Raw genomic sequence first — 22385 nt, 5'->3', positions numbered from 1 at the left:
AGGAACACAGAAGGCCAGGCAGCAAAGCAACACGAAAGCTGACATTTCAGGTCAAGAACCTTCTTCAGAAAACTCTTAAAAAGAAATCAAATGACTTTGGATTCCATTATTCTTTCCCCCAATCCCCCGAACTATAGTGAATGAAAGACTCAACCAAAGCCAAATTACGGATAAAATCTATAACTTTTTTTAAAAACTGTTGGTCTTGTCCTCCCTTTCAATGAATAAACATCTTTTCATTTGTACTGCGGTTGACAGACCGACTGATCTGTGCCACGCAGAAACACAGATTAATGTTTCATTTCACATGATTTACAAGACTAAATATTGAATGGGAATCTGCTTGCACAGTATCAAGTACTTGTTCCTAAAACGTAAGAGAAAGTGGGCACAGGTGACATTAAAAAAAAACTCATTTTTAAAATGTGGAAATGTAGTCCATATACAATATGTTTAATGGAAAATGTAGTAACACAGTGGAACATACAAGCTATTGGCACAAACTAAATGTCAATTACTTGAATGTAAATTAACAACAAAGATTTATATGTAGAATATTGTACATTCCTGTCACCTCAAACAAACATTTCAATTGTCAAATTATTCATTGTTTTAATACATGTTATCTGACAATAAAACAAAATGTTGCATTGTAACAGCAAGGCATTGAGTACTCAAAGTGCAGTTAACAGGCTTTTGACGGTTTTATCTAACTGTTGCAAAATCAGATTAAAAGTCAGCACGTTGGTTCATTTACTGTACATTGATCAGAGTGCAACTTTTATGTACAGAAAAGACTGAATATTAATAAGTTTCAAGGATAAGTTGCACCAAAAAGCAGAACGAATTTCAGCATTCAGATGGAAAACAAAAAAGGCATATGTAATGAAGGCTTTAGAATTTGAACATAAAATTTAAGGCAAACGTATGCAATCCTTTAGGTCTCAAGCAACTGTGAGTACTTGAAATGCCAGTGAAATATGTAACATCAAAAAAAAAGCATAATTCATGCACAATTCTCTTTACATTAACAAAGAGATTTTCTGTACAACATTCAAGTGATAGAGCTGAACATGGGTACCCTATGTAGGATGCTGCAGAAGAATCCATCCAAACTCTGGTTGCTTAAGCTTCACTTTTCATGTCATTTGGTATTGATGTGGACCCGTTGGAAGAAAATAATAAACACATGATTGTGAGGCAATTTAAATGATAAAGGCAGAAAAGGATCTCTTCTATTACTGATGGCTTAAATTCTTGTTTTAGTGAAAATGCAGTATATGTAAAGCCTCTATAAACTGTTCTTGCATTACTGCAAATTGCACTTGACAATTCACCACAACAATGGGAAAACAGCTCCCTGTTTCCACAGTCCTACAAATACCCAAGTCTGGTGCAACTACAACTACCTGTCACCAATAAAATGATCTTGATAAAAAGTTTGCTGCTGTACTGAACCAGCCGCCACCAACTTCTTGCTTATTCCCAACACGGGACACAGCATTGTCTCCATCCTTTGCGGGACTCTCATCTTCGGGCAAGTAGTCTGGTAAATCTGTATTCTCCTCTACTTCAACAGATGCGCCCTGGAATGGAACTAGCATCTATAAAAAAAGATTAAAAACTTCAAACAGTATCAGTGAACAGCATTTGGAAGGTGTGGAAATATTTCCATTGGTTGTTTTAAAATGTGTTCTTTTAAAATATGTTTTCTATTTTACACAGTGTAGCAATTAGGTTTGTCAATAAAACACAGCAAGATATACATCAATGCTTTTATGCAAGTTTTATTCTAAAGGTTTTATAATGTCAACGTTTTGATAAAATACAACTGTACGGTCTAGTCTATTTACTTCAACAAGCATTTCTTAACTTTTGTTTTGAATTCCAACACTAGCTCAAACACAGGCAAGTAAAAATCCAATCCATAATGAATGGGGAAACTACCCATAATTCTACCACCCAAAACAAAAACACATGCACAAATGAAGAAGCATGGATTACCGCTAGAAGCAATATTCTTTTCTATACATTAGGAACATTAATTTAGGTGTAGGAAATATGCATTTAAAGTCTGCATTTGAATCACAAGTTAAATGCAGTAAACTATGGAGGAAGGTGGTAACAGCATCATGAGGACATGGACAGACAGTTGAAATGAGCAGCCAAGGCCAACGAAATACAACAGAGTCAATAAGCAATTTATCTATCAACGTTTCAGTAGCACAGAATTTAAATATTGCTTTAAAAGAAACATGTTGGCAAAAATTTACAACTTTCATACATCAGAGCAAATACAACAATGTCAAATTTCAAATAATTACAAAACACATAAGAAACTAACTGGTTGGCAAGTCAATTGACTGAGGCTTTGCCATAGAGAAAGCTATGGGGAGCTATAGGTTTCCCAAATTTTCAGGTAAGGTAATACAGATGCAGCATATTCCTTATAGTTTACAGAGGATCGGTCCATATTTATTTTAAATTGGTGGTCAGCATAGCAATTAGTGTTCTTAAGGGTTATTCAGCATGTAATATCCTGTCGTGGAATCACTAACAGCAAACATTTAGTTTGAGTGTTGCAAGTGTGGGCTGATTGAGTACAGTCAACACTGCCTACAACAAACAACCAAAGGAACATATTGTTTGACTTGATCAGTTGGTTGCTGGGATACACTACCCATGTACCTGACGTTGCACAGGTACCGAAACTGATACACAAGATCACTCAATTGCATGGGAGGCAAAAACTGTTATTGGAAAATACCATTCACGTAGCTGGTACAAACAGGCAGTGGGTAGAGTGCTTGACAATAGCAATACCAATACTAAATCAAATCATTGGTCAACACATACCATGTAAATGGGCCAAAGAATTTTACTTTTAAATCTGAAGAGTGCCTATTCTACCTCACATTATGCTGGAAAACAAGATGATAGAGAATGTGTGGCATACTAAGGTCATAGCATTAAGAGAACATTCCTAGAAATTGAATTACCAACAGTCTGACATGATTTATATTTAAAATACTGTTAATAGATTGATAGCTTATGTAGTTTAGCAAGGACAGAGTTATGGATGAGTGCATCTTGGTGAGGGATGCAATATAGGCATTATAGTTTTATACAAGCTAAAGTTTGCAAAGATTGGAGGGTGGGATGCCAGCCAGAAAAGCATTGAACAGTGGAATCTGAAACTGGCTTGGGAGTGTTGTATTATGAACCTTAATTCAAGGCTCTGTCAAATCAAAGATTTCACTTTTATTTAAAAAAATGCTTTCATAAGATTCTATTCTATGGCCACTTAACTGATTTCTGAAGTCATTTAGGTCACTAATATATCTCTGTTTAAGAGGACCATTTTATGAATTATTGCTGCGAGTAGAAAGCACTCCTATGAGCATACAAACAAGAAACAAGAGTAGGCCACATGGCCCCTTCAGCCTGCTTTGCCATTCAATAAGATAATAGCTTATCTGATTTTAACCTCAACTTTACACTCCTGCATTTCCCTGATAAACTTTCATTCCCTTGATAAGAAATAATTTACCTCTGCCTTAAAATATTCAATGATTCTGCATCTGCTGCCTTTTGGGGAAAGAAATTCCAAAGGCTCTCAATGGTCAGGAAAAAAAAAAACACGTTTCCACATCTGTATTAAATGGGCGCCTACTCTGATTCTTCTGAAGTGTAGAGGATACAAGTCTAGCTTGTCTAGCCTTTCCTCAGAGAGGCAATCCACTCATTCTAGGTACGTAAGTAAACTCTGGACAGACTAATTCATTAACATCCTTCCCTAAGTACAGTGACCAGTACTGTGCATAGTATTCTAGATATGGTCTTACCAATGCGTTGTGTAACTGCAGCACGACCTGATTGCTTTTTTTCCCCACTGGAATTCAGTTCATCCAGCTTCACTTGTCATTTTTGTTATCTCCTTTATTTCACTATAGCACATAAAAAGGTTTGATTGTCTAAAATCATTTCCAGCCATAATTAGCTAAATTATCTACCAGGCTGTGTTTCCTTAATACATTATCTTCCTTCCAAAGAAAAAGTCCAAGACGGATAGACACGTTGTAGAATGCTTAGTTACCTGTTATGGGGCCCATTTCCTTCTCAGTGAGATACGCAAATAGGCATGTGCCAACGCAATATTGGGCCTGAGTTGTCAGCAGAATTAAATTAAAAACATCTCTAAATTAGCCTTCTCTGGATTACTCAGGTTAATGGATTCTCACATGCTGGGTAAAAGCAGCCCTGGTCAAGCTTCAAAGGCAGTTAAAAGGATAATTCCTATCTTTAAAACCCTTAATTATTACAGGAGAATTAGTCTTTTTATTGTAGGTTGACAGATTTGAGAAGAAATTAAACTATGTTGTAGAAACTAAACATTTGAACTCAATAGTTTAGCAAAACATAGGCTTGCACAGTAAACAAGGAACTATTAGCAGGTTCTTCCATACTTAAAGGATGAAGATATTGCAGGCAGGAAAGCCATGCTTTAGTTAGTTACAGTAAACAGGCTCTAAGATTATCCCATGATCATGTGGACAAGGAAATTTTATAGTAAAAGAAAATCCTTCTCCATGTTCTCAAAAGTGTTATCTTTTATTAATTTTCTTCCTAATTTTCACACTATCTTGAAAGGATACAGTCTTTGTATATTTCCTGCCCTTCCCCAACCATAAATCTGCATTAGTCCTCTTTAATATGAAATCAAATCTGATGAGGTAATTTCAATGTTGACTTCAAAACAACCAATAAATCTAGAATAAAAATGAATATTTGCACAAGTGTCACCACAAAATGCTTCTCAATGCCCAGACACTAGTTTTAAAATACAAATGTTTGGATATTGCAAAATGTCAGACAACTACTTTACTTGGGTATTAAATAGAGGTTTGCACACAGTAGTGTGAACCATTTCAGAACACTAAAAACTTGACGGGATTGGACCTAATGTCATCAGAACAAATAGAATCACTTATCTGAAACCAGAGGTAGTTCCACTTGTGACTCAAGTTTAAGAAAACTACCGGTCCTCAGAGGACTTTATCACCAGAAAGACTCCTTTTTAATTCAATAGAAAGATTGACAATATAACTACATAACCAAGAACTTAAACTATAAAATCTCTCTATAAAAGGTCATGTATACCCACAAAGGGCACTACATTTTTAATGAGAATCACTTAGGACAAACAAACTAATCCATTAAGACTATGACAAGTTCAATGCGTAAATCAAACAGAACACTTGCTAGGTAATCTGGCATTAAACTTTCTAATGTGAATATGTCTACATCAATATTAAACTTTCTGTATTATACTCAATACAAAGGCATTTTGATCAATTTTTACTGCTCTGATCATTTAACCTAGGATTAGATTAGAACATCCAAACCTAGAAATTTTTCTGATGAATTTACAAAAGAATGCTTAGAAGAAATTTACTGCTAATGTTAAATGATAAAAATAGTGTTGTATAAATCCCACATGAAAAGAGGAACATGAGGCAAAGCAGTGCCTATGTCTCTTCTGGTTTCACAGTTGAGAGTAAAGTATCTTATTAAACAAAACGCAGGCATTCACTCATATCCATGAAAATGTAGCCATCTTTCGGGCCCAGCAAGTTGGTGGTATAAAGTCAAAAATAAAGCACAAAACATCCAGAAAGAGAAGGGTAAAGAAGAATCAGGTCAAGATCTAGTTCCTCCCAGGTACCTCATAGGTGTTAATTTTTGATGCAACCAATGTTTATATTAATACCAAGACTAGATTGGCAATACGACAGACAACCAAAAGACAAGAGGGCCTTGGGGCTCAAGAAGAAAAATGTAATGTTTAAATGATTTCTGTGATAGACATATCTTACCTCTTCTCCGTTTTCATTTTTGATCACTTGTTGTGCCTTCAGAATTTTGGTTGCTGCAATAGCAGATGCCAGTGCCTACAATAAAAATAAACAGAAATAATGCCAATAGTTAGGCTCATGCTGAGTCATAGAAAAGGGGTAATGCAGGGGTTTGACATTTCCACTGCAAAATTCCTATCAGAGATAATAGGAACTGCAGATGCTGACGAATCCAAGATAACAAGGTGTGGAGCTTGATGAACACAGCAGGCCAAGCAGCATCGTAGGAGCAGAAACACTGACATTTCGGGCCTAGACCCTTCAAGTTTGAGAGAGACCACAGAATGCTGATCATTTTTTGATCACCTGCTGGAATAAAGCAGTTCACTTATCCCAGTTGTGAATAACTTCTATAAATCAGGGCATAAATTGAGAGCAAAACTCTATCGTTACAATCCCTTTATTTTTCCATTTTAAAAAAATTGAATGTCATGTAGTATAGGAAATGGTTAAACTAATTTTCAATCTTTCTTTTTTGGAATCTCTGGATCAAATTTGAAACAGAGGAACAAGAGTGTCATTCAACCCAGAGCCTATTCCACCATTCAATGAGATCATAGCTGATCTGTGGCTTAACTCCATATATCAGCCTTTGCCCCACATCCCTGAATACCTTCATTTAACAAAATTTGAAATCTGACCATAGATAAATTTAACAACTGATCCAACATCCGCTGCTGTTTGTGGAAAGAGTTCCAAACATCGATCATCCTTTGTGTACAGAAGTGCTTCCTAACATGTCTCCTGAACAGTGTGACCCTAATTCTCAGACTATGCCCCCTAGCTCTCGAATTCTCAACTAGTGGAAGCAGTTTATCTTTATCTACCCCATCTTTTCCTATCTTGATATCTTGGAGGCTTCAGTCAGGTCACCCCTTAGCCTTTAAATTCTAGAAACAAATCAGGCCTAATTTGTGTAATCTCTCCTCATATCTTAACACCTGAAGTCCAGCTTGTCTACATGAAATAACTCCAAAGGCTGGAATCCTGTCACCAAGTCACCCTTTATTTACATGTGACAAATCCTCAACTCTGGCACAGCCTCATCAGAATCTCTTACACTCTTCTTTTTAATCTGTCAGCCAGGTTTCTCTAATTGGACCTGATTAACAGCCCCAATCAGAGAACGCACATTCTACGATGTCCAGCTGACTGATCTTGTTATGATCACTACAAACCTACATTAAGTTCCTTGCATGGCCACGGATGCAAAGATAATAAAGGAAAAAAAAACTAAGGCTTACGACATTGTAAATGTCAGTGGCAGGCTAGAGAATTGGGAATCTCTTAAAGACCAAAGATAGAATGTCAGACTTACCACGGGTATTGTCAAACAGTAGTCACATTTTTTTCACAAACAGACTTACCTCTGCTTTTAGATCAGAACGGATCCGTACAATACATCTTTTTACAGTCATTTGGAAAGTAAAACTGATGACACCTTTAATTTTCAACAACGCTTCTTCACACATATTCCTCCGTGACTAAAAGAAAACCCCAAAAGAGCATTTAAACAGATCAATTAATTTGAAATAAACTGAATTTACATGATAAAATAAAAAACTGTCAAAAGTAAAAATAAACACTTATCAGCGTGAGAAACTTTGAACTTCGAGGGGATGTCAGAGGCAGGTTCTTTACGCAGAGAGTTGTGAGAGCATGGAATGCGTTGCCAGCAGCAGTTGTGGAAGCAAGGTCATTGGGGTCATTTAAGAGACTGCTGGACATGCATAGGGTCACAGAAATTTGAGGGTGCATACATGAGGATCAATGGTCAGCACAACATTGTGGGCTGAAGGGCCTGTTCTGTGCTGTACTGTTCTATGTTCACCAAGAAAGACCCACAAAATACACTGCTTTATTAATTCATGCTAAAAAACGGAGTGTATTTATATGCCATATACTTTTAATGGAGCAAAGCGTAATTGCTGTGGTTTGACAAAGGTAGCGATTATGGACTCATTCGCGGCACTGAGGGAATCTTTAAATTAGCAGCAGGTTGTAAAGCACTGGCTCCTTCCTACATGTATACAGCAAGTTTCATAAAATCGTAAGAAGCCAGCAGAGGTTATCAACTTTATGTTGGTTGTTCATCTACAATGTTCCGGTTTTGTTTATTCATAAAGTAGCAAGAAATAACAACAAACAAACTGTTATAGCACAGCAGCCATTGTGTCCACACCAGGTGTTTGCAAATTGCATTTACTTAGTCCCATTCCATAGCTTTCACTTTTTTTCTCTCCGCGCCCCCCCCCCCCGCCCCACCCAACTTTCTCATTCAATTCTCTCCCAATATGACACAATGTCAGGGAGAATAGTGAATTATCAGGATGACGCTGAGTAGCTTCAGAGGGTCGTTAACAATTGGCCAAATGAGCAGACACCTGTTAGATGGACATACAACACAAGCTCCATGGCAAAATTTTGAGGCGAGTACAGGAGCAGAAGGACCTCAAGAATCGTGTATCTGGGCATGCGGTGGTCACAGATTCCATACTTAAGTATCTGTACCCGGGTATCCTGTACTTAAGATGGTGCCATAAGCAGCAACATTGTAAACTTTTCACTGCACTGATTCGAGCGCACGTGACAATACAGCTAATTCAATTCAATAACGCTAATTCATATGAGGTTTCAAAAGAAAGCTAGATATATCTTTGAAAGATGAAGAATTTGGAGGAGTCGGGGCAAGAGAATGGGACTACAGGGATTGCTCTTTCAGTGGCTCATAGCTCAAATGGCAAATTCTATGATTCAATAGGCATTTTGGGCCTATTCCCATAACCTTTTGTTCCAACAACTCAAACGTAAAGACTGTTACAATTCTAAATTGTGAATCTTTCATGGTCTTCCACTACCTCCCTCCCACGCAACCATCTCTCCTCATCCTCTACATCCCTATTTCCCCTACACTACTTCACCCATTCTCTCCCATTTCGTCTCAGCTATCTCTCCTCCCCAGTCTCTTCTTCACCCACATCTCTCCTTGCTGCTTTACGCACTACCCCACACATTCTCTCTTCTTCCACACCCCCAAACCACCTCCACTCCCTCTTTCCTTCCCATTCCTCTCTTCAGCTTTTCTTCTCCTCTTTCCCTTCCTCTCATCTCCCCAATCCTACCCTACTGCCATTCTTTCACTCCCGTCCTTTCCACTTACCCTTCCTCTTCCGTCCTCCCACCGCAATGTTTTGCCTTTCCCTCCTCTGTTGACTTCAAAAAGGTGAAATATCTCAGATTTGATGTCTTACCGCATCATCCAAACCATCTATCTGCAGAGTAACTGTTTTCGCCCGTTTGTTAGTGCTCCCCAAGAAAAACTGTGGTTTGCGCCTATGTGAGTTACGATCATTTGTGTAGTCAGACTCTTCACTGCTTGATGACTGCAAAATTTCATACACTTCATTTGCCAAAATCTTAGTTTCACCAGGCGTCGTTGTTCTGAAAAGAAATGACAAAATGTCAAGGCGTTGAATTAATTCAAAACACCTTCAGAACAGTCAGATTTATGTCATTATGACCTGCCATCCAACATGTTCACAGGTGAAATGGTCACTGGCGATTGCAGTGTTCAGTACCTTTTGTAACTCCTCTGTTACTGAAGCTTTCAATGTCCACACACAGTAAGACCTGGGCTACGCCAAGCAAGTGCAAAGAATCTCCAACAAGAGAGGATCTAACTGTCTCCTCTTGATATTTAGTGTGTATTATCACCAAATCTCCTGTCAACATCCTAAAGTCACTTCACCCAACAAGGGTGCAGCGCCCCAAAGGCTTAGGATTTCAAATAAACCTGTTAAACTATGATCTAGTGTCATGTGACTTCTGACATTCTTCTGTGTGTTGTGAACAACGAATTCAACTTTCAGCTTCAAACAACCAAATAACAAGGGTTTTAACCAAACACTTTGGTCTGGTCTCAAGCTTTTAAACTAAAACTTCTCTCACTGAGGTAGCTTCTTCCTAAAAACAGTCCTCAACCACTTCCCTTTCTCAGGAGCAACTGTTTGTCACATCCAGGTTCAGCAAAGACTTCTGAGAAACTGCTCCAAACTGAAACTAAAAAGCTTTCCCAGCGTTTCCCTAAGCCCAAAAAATTTTTCTGAATTTTCTATCTACAAGCCTGATCCACTACACTGTTTACTTTGTTCCCTCCTCATGTAAACAAAACCCTTATATGCCCCAGGAAATCTCTCAAAAACTGAATTTAGAACTAAATCAACAGGATCACGATATAGAAGTTAGTCGTTAAATTACATTTGTTTTTCTCCCAGTCTTAAGACATTGGAATGTTTTTCAGAGGGTCAGTGTAGACTTGATGGGCTGAATGGCCTCTTTCCCCACTGAAGGGATTCTATAAACCCCTTCAAACTTAGGAAACCCATATACCACTGTTTCAAAATGTGAAATCCAAAACTGAAGGATATTAACAAACAAATAACATGACATCAGAGACTGATCAGCAATAGTGACTGGCCTTGCCAGTGATGTTAGCGTCCCAAAAAAAATAGAAAGTGGAAATTAATTACACATTAAAATCCTACGAAATATTCTATTATAAAGCTATCTCTATTCACCAGCAACACATGTTGCACCAATAGGTGGTGCTGTGATAGATGTTTCCAATAACAAATCTGTCAGGGATTCCCTACAATTTTATGAATTACACATGGTGCTGCGCAAGATATGCTAATCATTACAGAGCATATGATATTGGTAAATTTATGCCCAGAGTACAAGTCTTATCACATCATTCTTCTGAGGGAAAGGACACCAATGTTCAAAGGACTCTTCCCTCCCTCTCCCACACCACCACCCAACCCCCATCTTTTATGTGAACACAGAAACAAGGTCTTCCATGGCTTAATGAAAAGGCCTCTTTAGAAGAATATCCAAGAATGGTACCTTCGCTATATAAAAAAGATACTGCAGTTCTCAGATTTAGAATTAATCCAGTAATACAGCCTTACTTTTGGATCACATTTTGTAAACTCAGCATCATGCCCAGTTCAGTTTTCATTTTCTCTCTGCTGGAACGGCATTCTGCCAGATAGCGCAAAGCCTAAGATGCAGAGGGAGAAAATAATACAGCTGAATTAGTTATCAACGCCAACAGAAAAATCATTTACAATAACAACTGATGAAACCAATTAAGATAGGTAGAGAATGCAAATGAGACTTTTCTGTATAACTTTACTCCCTTAATAGCATTACTATAAAGCTCATTACAATTGCAATCATATTGTAATCACGGTTTTGAAGGCAGCAGTTTCCCATCTATCCTTCTTATCAGTTAAAACACTTATTTGGCTAATCTATACACCCACTTGCAACAAGGGAGGAATATGGAAGTATTCATGGTAATAGGGTTATTAAAGCAATATAACGAGATTCAACTTGAAAAGATGCCAGGATTCTGAAGTCATTTAAAGCAGCTGGGAAGTCGCAACCTATAGCTGACAGACAAGACTGTAACGTATTCCTCAAATGTAGAGGAATGATTTATTACAAAGAAATGGATTTCTCAAATGTTCCCATCAAATAAAACCAGTCACATGATCACAGGTATAAGCATGGAATGCGGCGATTGAAAGCCAGTCATCTCATGATGAGTTCTTCCAACCCCGAAACTGAAACCCACAAACTATTAAAAATGTTGCCACTGTGGTACAACACCCACAGGTTTTACAGCAAATATAACTGTAGGTTTCATATTTATACATCTTCTACACAAGGAGCAATTAAGGGGTAGGTTGGCTTACCAGCTAAATAACAGAATAGCACAAAACACAGTCACATGCAAGTAATTCCACGGAAGATCTGGATACCTTAAAAAGATTCCTATTTACTAATGTGGATCTTACAGTGATGCAAAGTTTGCTATTCATTGTCATCATGTGACTTTTCTTGTATTTTCTGCTTCAGTATATATTAGCAGTGCTGCCTCGCAGCGCCAGGGATCTGGGTTCAAATCCACCCTTCGGTGACTGCACAGAGTTTGCATGTTTTCCCCACGTTTGCCTGGGTTTCCGATGGGTGTTCCAGTGTTTTCCCCCCACAGTCCAAAGATGTGCAAGTTATGTGGATTTGCCATGCTAAATTATCCACAGAGTTCCAGGATGTGTAGGTTAGATGCATTAGCCATGGGAAATGTAAGGTTAGAGAGATGGGATAGGGGTTTCAGCCTGGGTGGGATGCTCTTTGGAGGGCCGGTGTGGACTTGTTGGGCCAATTGGCCCGTTTCCACGCTATAGGACTTCTATGATTTCACCCTCGTTCTTTGGTACCAATATTGTACAGTTGTGGTATACGAATGCTCTTAAGCACTGTGGAAAACTGTGCCCATTTCCAAGATAGATTGTTTTCAGTCACACAGCACGGAAAGAGACCCTTCAGTCCAACATGTCCATGCCGACCATGATCCCACTAAATTAATCCCACTTGCCTGCGTTTTTCTCCTATATCTCAAACCTTTCCAATCCTTATACAAATATGCTCCCTAGTTTTGAACACTCCCATCCTAGGGAAATGACTCTTATTATTCATTTTATATATGCTGCTTATGATTTTATAAAACTCAATAAGATAACCCATCAACTTCCCACACTCCACTGAGAAAAACTCCCAATCTATTTTTATAAATCAAACCCTCCATTCCTGGCAACATCCTGGTAAATCTTTTCTGAACCCTCTCCAATTTAACAGTATCCTTCTGATGGCAGGACGACCAGAACTGCACACTGTGCTCCAGAAGAGGCCTCACCAAAGTCCTGTACAACCTCAACGTGACATTCCAAATCCTATCCTCAAAGGTCTGAATTGTGAAATATTTCAAATTGTCAGAATTGTTAACCATTTTGCTAATGAAATGGAATTTGTTGTATTTTATAGAACAGAATGTTCCCATCAGCGCACAAGGTCTATCTACCGTATATTCAGTTTTGCTACACTTTTGTTCTTTATTTGACCGGATGTTCATTGGAAATTTGCACGCATCTCTTCATCAGTGGATGTGGATTTATTGAGCTCTGTTTTAGTTTCTTTTGGTCCATTACCGGGCATTACTTTTGCATATCACTATTCACACATCATGGAATCCATGTTTGGATGAACCGTTCTGACACAAATGATTAAATCATACCTATAGAATTCAGTGTAAAAAGATTGACAATACAAGCATGTTCTTACAAATGTGCCTCATTTTTACTGAATGTGAATTCACCATTAATTGTCCTAATTTTGGATTGAGATTCCTAAATACATTCAAGGCACTCAAACCTGCTGAGGCCTTTCTTTAAAATTGTAGGGTGGGAACAGGTGGTGGTGGTGGTGGTTGTGGCTAGGAAGTAAAAGGGAAACAAGGTAAGTATCTGCTTCTTCATTAATATTCAAAAATTTCATAAGTATAAAACAATTTACAGCTCCCTCATAATTGAACAAGCAGATTTCTTTGGCATGTTTTAAATCATGGTTCCAAGTCAAGCAAAATCACTCTCTCTGCCATACTGATTCTTTACATCAAAATAATTCAATCTTAATCACAGCCATACTATGCTGGTGCTAAGCTTTATCCTACTCAACTGAACACGGAAGAAATTGCCAGTTGGCCCCTCATTCAATACAGATGCTGCTCATCAACGCTCTTGACTTCATTTTTCCTAACAGGCTTTGGTCAACAGGATACAGCGTCATTCTATTCCCCTATCATTGTTAACAACAGGTACACAAAGCATGTCAATACGATATGATTTTGAATATTTCCTGTGTCTGGTAAAATACAATTATTAAAAAGCAAAATCCATCTGCTAGGCAATCCTAGAAGTTCTATAATTTAAAGTTCCAAAGCATCTCATTCCCATCACTGCCCTAAACCTCCTGTCCTGAGACTGCTTTTACTCACCCAAGATGCAGCAGGCAGGGAAACAGCCACATGGCACAATACCATATCAAACCCTTCATAAAAGGTTATATTTCATGACATCATCTTTCATTCTTTAAAGCTCGAGAGCATAACAATCTGGCACAACAACTGCACTGCCCAGGACTGTAAGAAACCACAGAATGTTGTGTGCACAGCCTAGGCCATCATGGAAGCCAACCTCCCATCCAAGGATGCCATTTACACTTGTCATTGCCAAGGAAAGGCTGCAAACATCAAAGACCTCTCCCACCCTGGCAATGCTCTCCTACAACCTCTTCCATCAGGCAGAAAACACAGAAATTTGAACACAAGTACCAGCTGGTTCAAAAACAGTTTCTTTCCTGCCATTATTACACCAATGAATGGCCTAACTTTAAATAATGCTGATGTTGATCTTGCCTCACGGTTGCCGTGCGGCATAACCTGTATGCCTTACTGTGTTCAAGTTTTTTTTCCACCCAATGATCTGAATATCATTGCTTATTATGATCTGCCTGTATTGGTCGCATACAAAGCTTTTCACTATACTTAAGTATACATGACAATAATTCAATTCAAGCATAGGCCTGTTCTATTCAATCTCTTCATTGACAACCCTCTAAAATTGTTCGCTGTTTCCTTTGCTGAGATTCAAATGATTCATGTCCAATAACAGCACAAATCAACAAAAAAAAAAGCCAGAAGTTGACCAGGTTGTTTGGAAAAAACAATGTTATTTGACTTTACAAATAGAGACACAGACTAATCAAGGAAATTAAGACAAGCATTTATAAACAAAGATAACAAAGTGTGGAGATGGATGAACACAGCAGGCCGAGCGGGCAATGGGGTGCGGCTTAAGGTGGGAGGAGGGGATAGGTGAGAGGAAGAACGGGTTAAGGAGGAGGGGACAAGCTGGGCTGGTTTTGGGATGCAGTAGGGGGAACGAGAGATTTTGAAGCTTGTGAAATTCACATTGATACCATTGGGATGCAGGGTTCTCAAGGGGAATAGGAATTGCTGTTCCTGCAACCTTCGGGCAGCATTGTTGTGGCACTGCAGTAGGCCCAGGATGGACATGTCGTCGAAGGAAAGGGAGGGAGAACTGAAATGGTTCGCAACTGGGGGGGTGCAGTTGTTTATTGCAAACCGAGCGCAGCTGTTCTGCAAAACAGTCCACAAGGCTCCGCTTGGTTTCCCCATTGAGGAGGCCACAATGGGTACAGCAGATGCAGTATACCACATTGGCAGATGTGCAGGTGAACATCTGCTTAATATGGAAAGTCTTCTTGGGGCCTGGGATGGGGGTGAGGGAGGAGGTATGGGGACAGGTGTAGCACTTTTTGCGGCTGCAGGGAAAAGTGCCACGTGTGGTGGGGGTTGGAGGGGAGTGTGGAGTGGACAAGGGAGTCATGGAGAGTGTGGTCCCTCCGGAAAGCAGGCAAGGGTGGGGATGGAAAAATGTCTTTGGTGGTGGGGTCGGATTGTAGATGGCGGAAGTATCGGAGGATCATGCTTTGGATCCAGAGATTGGTGGGGTGGTACGTGAGGATAAGGGGGATTCTCTTTTGGCGGTTATTGTGGGGATGGGGTGTGAGGGATGAGTTGCAGGAAATGCAGGAGACACTGTTCAAGTTGATCTCCACCACTTTGTGTGTGTGTGTGTGCGTGCGTGCGTGCGTGCGTGCGTGCGTGCGTGCGTGCGTGCGTGCGTGCGTGCGTGCGTGCGTGTCCGTGCGTGCGTGCGTGCGTGCGTGTCCGTGCGTGCGTGTCCGTGCGTGCGTGTCCGTGCGTGCGTGCGTGTCCGTGCGTGCGTGCGTGTCCGTGCGTGCGTGTCCGTGCGTGCGTGTCCGTGCGTGCGTGTCCGTGCGTGCGTGTCCGTGCGTGCGTGTCCGTGCGTGCGTGTCCGTGCGTGCGTGTCCGTGCGTGCGTGTCCGTGTGTGTGTGTCCAGGTGAACTTGAGGTTGGGGTGGAAGGTGTTGGCGAAGTGAATGAACTGTTTGAGCACCTCTTCGATGCACAGGGCAGCGCCGATACAGTCTACAACGGAGGTAGAGGTGAGGTTTAGGGCCAGTGTCAGTATGGAAGAGGGATTGTTCCACATAACCTACAAAGAGGCAGGCATAGCTTGGGCCCATGCGGGTACCCATGGCCACCCCCTCTGTCTGTCAGAAGTGGGAGGAATCAAGAAAGAAGTTGTTCAGGGTGAGGACGAGTTTGGCTCGGCGGATGAGGGTGTTAGAGGTGGGGGACTGGTCGGGCCTGCTCAACAGGAAGAAGCAGAGGGCCTTTAGGCCACCTGCGTGGGGAATGCAGGTGTATAGGTACTGGACGTCCATAATAAAAATGAGGTGCCGGGGACCAGGGAATTGGAAGTTCTGGAGGTGGTGGAGGGTGTGGGTGATGTCACGGACGTAGGTAGGGAGTTCCTGGACCAAGGAGTCCAGATAGGTGGAGATGAATTCGGTGGGGCAGGAGCAGGCGGAGACAATGGGTCAGTCAGGTTTGTGGATTTTGGGAAGGAGACAGAAGCAGGCGGTGCGGGGTTGGGGAACAATGAGGTTGGAGGCTGTGGGGCGGTGTCCAGGAGGAGGACTTGTGTTGGAGGCGGGTGAAGGGGTCAGTGGAGGGAGGGTCAGGCTCATGGTTAGAGAAGTAAGCTTGGAGGCAAAGGCGGCAGAAAAACTGCTCGATGTCCATACATTTGTGGTATTTGTTGATGAGTGGGTGGAGGGGGAACAAAGGTGAGCCCCTTACTGAGCACTGACTGTTCGTCCTCAGTCAGGGGAGGTCTGGGGGGGATGGTGAAGATTCGACAAGGCACAGCTGCTGGCTGTGGAGACTGTGGGCGGAACGATATTGGCATCAGCTGTGGGCAGAGTTATGTCGGTGGTGGTGGATGGAGTTGCATTGGCGTCAGCGGTGGGTGGAGTTGCATCTCCTGCAACTCATCCCTCACACCCAGTCCCCACACTAACCGCCAAAAGAGAATTCCCCCTTGTCCTCACGTACCACCCACCAATCTCCAGATCCAAAGCATCATTCTCTGACACTTCCGCCATCTGCAATCCGACTCCACCACCAACGACATTTTTCCATCCCCACCCTTGTCTGCTTTCCGGAGGGACCACTCTCTCCACGACTCCCTTGTCTGCTCCACACTCCCCTCCAACCCCACCACACCCGGCACATTCCCCTGCAACCGCTGGTAGAGCTACACATGCCCCCATCCCAGGCCCCAAGAAGATTTTCCACTTCAAGCAGATATTCACCTGCACATCTGCCAATGTGGTATACTGCATCCGCTGTACCTGTTGTGACCTCCTCTACATTGGGGAAACCAAGCGGAGGCTTGAGGACCGCTTTGCAGAACATCTACAGTCAGTTCGCAATAAATAACTGCACCTCCTAGTCACGACCCATTTCAAAACCCCTCCCCTCCCATTCCTTCGGCAACATGTCCATCCTGGGCCTACTGCAGTGCCACAACGATGCTACCCTAAGGTTGCAGGAACAGCAACTCATTCTGCTTACGAACCCTGCAGCCCAATGGTATCAATGCGGATTTCACAAGTTTCAAAATCTCCCCTCCCCCTACTGCATCGCAAAACCAGCCCAGCTTGTCCCTGCCTCCCTAACCTGTTCTTCCTCTCACCTATCCCCTCCTGCCAACTGAAGCTGCACCTCTGTTCCTTACCTACTAAGCTCATCCTGCCTCCTTGACCTGTCCGTCCTTCCTGGACTGACCTATCCCCTCCCTACCTCCCCACCTACACTCCCCTCTACTGGCTCCATCCCGGCCTCTTTAGCTTGTCTGTCTCCTCTCCACCTATCTTCTCGTCTATCCATCTTCGATCCACCTCCCCCTCTCCCCTCCCCCTTTTCTGATGATGAAGGGTCTAGGCCCAAAACATCAGCTTTTGTGCCCCTAAGATGCTTGGCCTGCTATGTTCATCCAGCTCCACACCTTGTTATCTCGTACTCTCCAGCATCTGCAGTTCCCATTATCTCTCATTTATAAACAAACACTGGTTAGACTTTCAATAGATCATGTTCAATTTTGGGTATCACTCTCCTTAGAGCAGACAATTAAGGACTTATCAACTGCAAAAATCAGATGGCTTGTTTTTTTTTTCTGGATTTGCCAGCATTGGCTGGTAGAGTACAGTCTGTACTGCTTAACATCACTGACTGTACTAATTTTGCACTAACCACCAATTAAAAAGTAAAACAGATCATTTACACTTGCTTGAAGCAACATACATTAGGCAGGGACTCATTCCTTACAAAAATGAATACGTTTGAGCCTTGTGCTTTTTATGTAACCGGGATGTTAGAAAGGATTTGGTTCCCAGCTGCTTTCTCTATTGCAACGGCACAGCCAGAGTTGACTTTCCAAATAATGAGAACTCTTTTTCTCCAGTACAAATTGTTGCAATTATTTGAAATTTGGGATACTTGCAATTGACCTGAGTGTAAGATGAAATGTTTTGGTAATAGCTCTCTATTTTAGTAAATATTAAGTTCAATAATTGTTACAATTGCAAATTTTTGCAGGAATTACAACAGGGAAGAGTGAGTTGATATTTACTGAATCTAACAGATAACCCAGCTGTTGTTCTTGTTCTTTGAGTCACAAGTTAAGAACAACGAATAATACAGCACAGGAACAGGTCCTTCAGCCCTCCAATGCCTGCGCCACCATATTTTGCTCTTCTGTATTAAAACTGTCTTCACTTACAGGATCCATATCCCTCTATTCCCTACCTTTTCAACTATTCGTCCAGGTGCTTCTTGAATGCTGCTATTGTGTTTGCTTCCACCACCTCCTCTAGCAGCGTGTTCTAGGCACTCACTACACTGTGAAAATCTTGCCTCATACATCTTTTAAACATCGCCCCCTCATCCGTCGAACCTTGAACTGGTGTCCCCAAGTAACTGACCCCTCTACCCTGGGAAAAAGCTTCATACTCTCCAACCTATTCATACCATTCACAACCTTATTAACTTCTATCAGGTCACCCCTCAACCTCCTGCATTCTGGTGAAAACAAACTCAGTCTATCTAACTTTTCATCATAGCCAAAATCCCCCATACCAGGCAACATCATAGTAAACCTTTCCTGATCCTTCTCCAAAGCTTCCACATCCTTCTGGTGGTGTGGCGACCAGAACTTTATGCAATATTCCGAGCATGGCCTAACTAAAGTTCTATAAACTTGCAGCATAACTCGCCTATCATTATACTCAATGCCCCTTCCAATGATGTAAACATGCCATAAGCCTTATCTACCTGTGCTGCCACCATCAGTGATCTGTGGACCTGCACGCCCATTTCCCTCTAGATATCAATATTCCTAAGGGTTTTGCCATTCACCATTTAAATTTTCCAACTGTACTTGACCTTCCAAAATGCATCACCTCACATTTGTCCAGATTAAACCCCATCCGCTGTTTTTCTACCCATACCTCCAATTGATCTACTATCCTACTGTATCCTCATTTTACACAACTCCACCAATCTTTGCACTGTCCACAAACTTACTAATTAGATCGGCTAGGTTTTCCTCCAAATCATTTACGCAGATCACAAACAGCAGAGGTCTCAGTACGGATTCTTGTGGAACATCACCAGTCATAACCTCCATTCCGAAAAGCATCCTTCCACCGCAACCCTGTCTCCTTTGATTTAGCCAGTTCTCTTTCCATCTTGCCAGCTCACCCTGATATGATGTGATACCTTTTGTACAGTCCGCTTGAGGGACCCTGTCAAAGGCTTTACTGAAGTCCATGTAGACAACAATCGCTTTTCCTCAAATCATCGTCAACTCCTCAAAAAACTTGATCGAGTTAGTGAGGCACAACCTCCCCCACACAAAACAATGCTGTTTATCGCTAATGAGTCCATTTGCTTCTAAATGTGAATAGATCTTGTCCCTAGGAATCTTTTCTAATAATTTCCCTGCCACTGATGTGAGACTCACAGGCCTATAATTTCCAGGATTATCCCTGCTACCCTTCTTAAGCAATGGGACAACATTGGCTATTCTCCATTCCTCTGTATCCTGTTTTGTTACAGGTGAAGTCCCAAAGATTTGTCATTGCTCCAGCAATTTGTTATATGGCTTCCCTCAATAACAAGGGTAGATCCCATCAAGATCCGGGACTTACCTACCTCAATACTTTTTGCATTATTCTGAAATGAGTCTCAAAGTGACAAAACACAACAATCCCATTTGACTTCACCACCCCCCCCCCACCACCATCAGTTGTGCCAATAAAGCTCTTAAGTTACCCAAGTTGTAAATCAACTATAAACATGTATACATACAGTGATATAGACACGATCTTTGAGTAAACATTGAACTTGTATCAATAGTCAATTCTAAAAACAGGGCTACATTGAGCAGACAAGTCAACACTTACCAATAGTGCAGAGTAAACAACTTGAGGATTTGAGTGGTCTAGGAACAGGATTAACCCAGGCAGACATCCCTGATCCTGAACAATTGCTCGCCTGTTTAAGGGGTCAGATGCTAAATCTTGCAGCTGGTTTACTACTGCTAGGGCATCAGGCTCCCCACTCATTGTGCCACCATCCACTATGCCATATGTTTTAAGCAACTTTCAAGAATTCCCTGCAAAATGAATACACATTAGGCCAATGACAAATGAAATACATAAATAACATGTACTTAAACTTGAGCAATAATTTCCAAATTACACATATTCAATATTCAGTTAAACTTAATTTAAGCTATCAATGTAGACAACACTCTGATTGATCATGTAGCAGCGTTTTGTATGTTAGTGAACACGAGTAAATTCATTCACGAACAATGAGATAACAAAATGCAAGTGCCATTTCATACATTTCCAAAAGAATTAAACCCAAGTGAAGCTACAGGATTCAGACGACAACACCAGACCAAGACTGGAAAATAACCATTGCAGTACCTAGAGTCCAACTAAAGTCACCACAGTCTTACTAGACAATAAGGCTATGTTATTATCACACAGCTAGGACTGGAGGTAAGTTAACCTGAGGGTCACCATGCCTCAGGCAAGGGGAAAGAGGTTGAGAAAGTGAATCCTTCATGCTAACCTCAGCCAGTGCATGAATTGAATCCATGCTGTTGGTTTCACTCTGCATTGCAAACTAACCATCCAGCTAAATGAACTGACCGAATCGCTATAAGTCTAACTGATCACTTATTTAAAAAAACCCAGAGCTGAAGCACCAGAGATCAAGAGCAGTTACTTCAGTATAGAATCAGTGTGAAACAGACCCTTCAGTTCAACCAGTCCACTAAACTAGTCCTACCTGCCTGTGTTTGGCACATATCCTGCCAAACCTTTCCTATCCACAAACTTATCCAAATGTCTTTTAAATGCTGTAACTGTACCTGTATCCACGACTTTTACTGACAGTTCAATCCACACACAAAGCGCACGGCGTAAAAAACGTTGCCTCTCAGGTCTTTTTGAAACTTTCTCCTCTCAACTTTAAAATTTCCGAAGAAGGGTCCCAACCCAAAACGTCAACTTTCCTACTCCTCTGATGCTGTCTGGCCTGCTGTGTTCCTCCAGCATCAGCAGTACTTACTATCTCTTAAAAATGTCCCCTAGTTTTGAAATCCCCCATCCTCGGGAAAAGACCCTTGTCATTCACTTTATAAATGCTCCTCATGATTTTATAAACATCAATAGGGTCACCCCTCAACCTTACACGTTTTATCAAACTGGATTGTGTCAAAGTGGAGTGAGACTAACTGCTGACAGGCCTTCTTCTGTGATGTAATGTTCTCATTCTAGTGCCATATCCAAGGTCATGGTGTTTATGGAAAAATGGTAAGATTATCAAAGCCTTGCGTATTCTATGCAATACGAAACCGGATTTATGCATTGTAAACCAGCAGCTGTGAATCAAAGACTATAACACACACGTAAAGCGCAAAAAGATTTTAAAAAATCAAAACCCGTTGGCTCAAGCATTACTATCGTTACCTAAAACAGAAATTGCTGGGAGAAACTCAGCTGGACAGGCACCATCTGTAGTGCGATAAAACAGTTAACGATTCGAGTCCAGTTTTATATTGCTGCCGAAAAATTACATTAAACAGAGAGAGGTGAGATTCTAAGTGCCGGCCTCAATTCCAGAAACATTTTTTAAAAATACCGGTTAAAACAAGATGGAGTGTAAATGAAATGAAAACCCTGATGAGCACGAGGGATGGTAATGGGGTGGGTGGAGGCAGGCGAGGGAGAGTTTAAATGTGGGAGCTCACCGGCCTCAGAGGCCGCCCGGGCCCCGGTGCCGAGCATAGGCCTTCGCCTACCTTGTTATTCCCGCCCGCCTACCACCTTGTATGACTCATCAACAATAACCCCGCGCCTATCGATCACTCGCCCGCAAGCTCCATACGGAATAAACCGACACAAGGCCTCAGTGAGACATGAACGACAGCCACTTTCCACCGACACAACCCGGAGCTCTCCGCTCGACCCTCTCCCTCCCGTCCCCGTTCCTAACCCTGCACCCACTCAAACCCCGCCACCTCATTGGCTCAC

At 41.5% G+C, this 22385-nt stretch overlaps 1 protein-coding gene across 4 annotated transcripts; it reads right to left on the bottom strand.

Annotated features, from left to right (window-relative positions):
• Window positions 1-433: 433 nt before the first annotated feature.
• armc1 (armadillo repeat containing 1) lies at window positions 434-22371 on the bottom strand. 4 transcript variants are annotated; one of them, XM_048528928.2, is made up of 7 exons: window positions 22103-22371; window positions 20241-20452; window positions 10886-10977; window positions 9167-9356; window positions 7283-7399; window positions 5877-5951; window positions 434-1604 (listed from the first exon to the last, which is right to left on the bottom strand). In XM_048528928.2, the coding sequence occupies exons 2-7, from the start codon at window positions 20400-20402 to the stop codon at window positions 1413-1415; spliced, it is 828 nt and encodes a 275-aa protein (XP_048384885.1). In that variant the 5' UTR covers window positions 20403-20452; window positions 22103-22371; the 3' UTR covers window positions 434-1412. The 4 variants fall into 4 exon arrangements, with proteins under 4 accessions (XP_048384885.1, XP_048384884.1, XP_048384886.1 ...); XM_048528927.2 differs by having other exon boundaries at window positions 22154-22371; XM_048528929.2 differs by lacking the exon at window positions 22103-22371 and adding an exon at window positions 21822-22077.
• Window positions 22372-22385: the final 14 nt, after the last annotated feature.

Source organism: Stegostoma tigrinum, chromosome 5, assembly GCF_030684315.1.
Source record: "Stegostoma tigrinum isolate sSteTig4 chromosome 5, sSteTig4.hap1, whole genome shotgun sequence".
Classification (NCBI taxonomy): domain Eukaryota; kingdom Metazoa; phylum Chordata; class Chondrichthyes; order Orectolobiformes; family Stegostomatidae; genus Stegostoma; species Stegostoma tigrinum.
Note: the sequence above shows the minus strand (reverse complement) of the source record. Positions and strands in the feature narration are given on the sequence as shown.

What these genes read in the sequence shown, in the direction of transcription:
- armc1 (XM_048528928.2), bottom strand. Translation starts at nt 20,402, where the DNA reads ATGAGTGGGGAGCCTGATGCCCTAGCAGTAGTAAACCAGCTGCAAGAT. An exon ending in TAGATGGTTTGGATGATGCG is followed by an intron (nt 7,400 to 9,166) that starts GTAAGACATCAA and finishes GTTTTCTTTTAG; the next exon opens with TCACGGAGGAATATGTGTGA. An exon ending in GTTCTGATCTAAAAGCAGAG is followed by an intron (nt 5,952 to 7,282) that starts GTAAGTCTGTTT and finishes TTTTTATTGTAG; the next exon opens with GCACTGGCATCTGCTATTGC.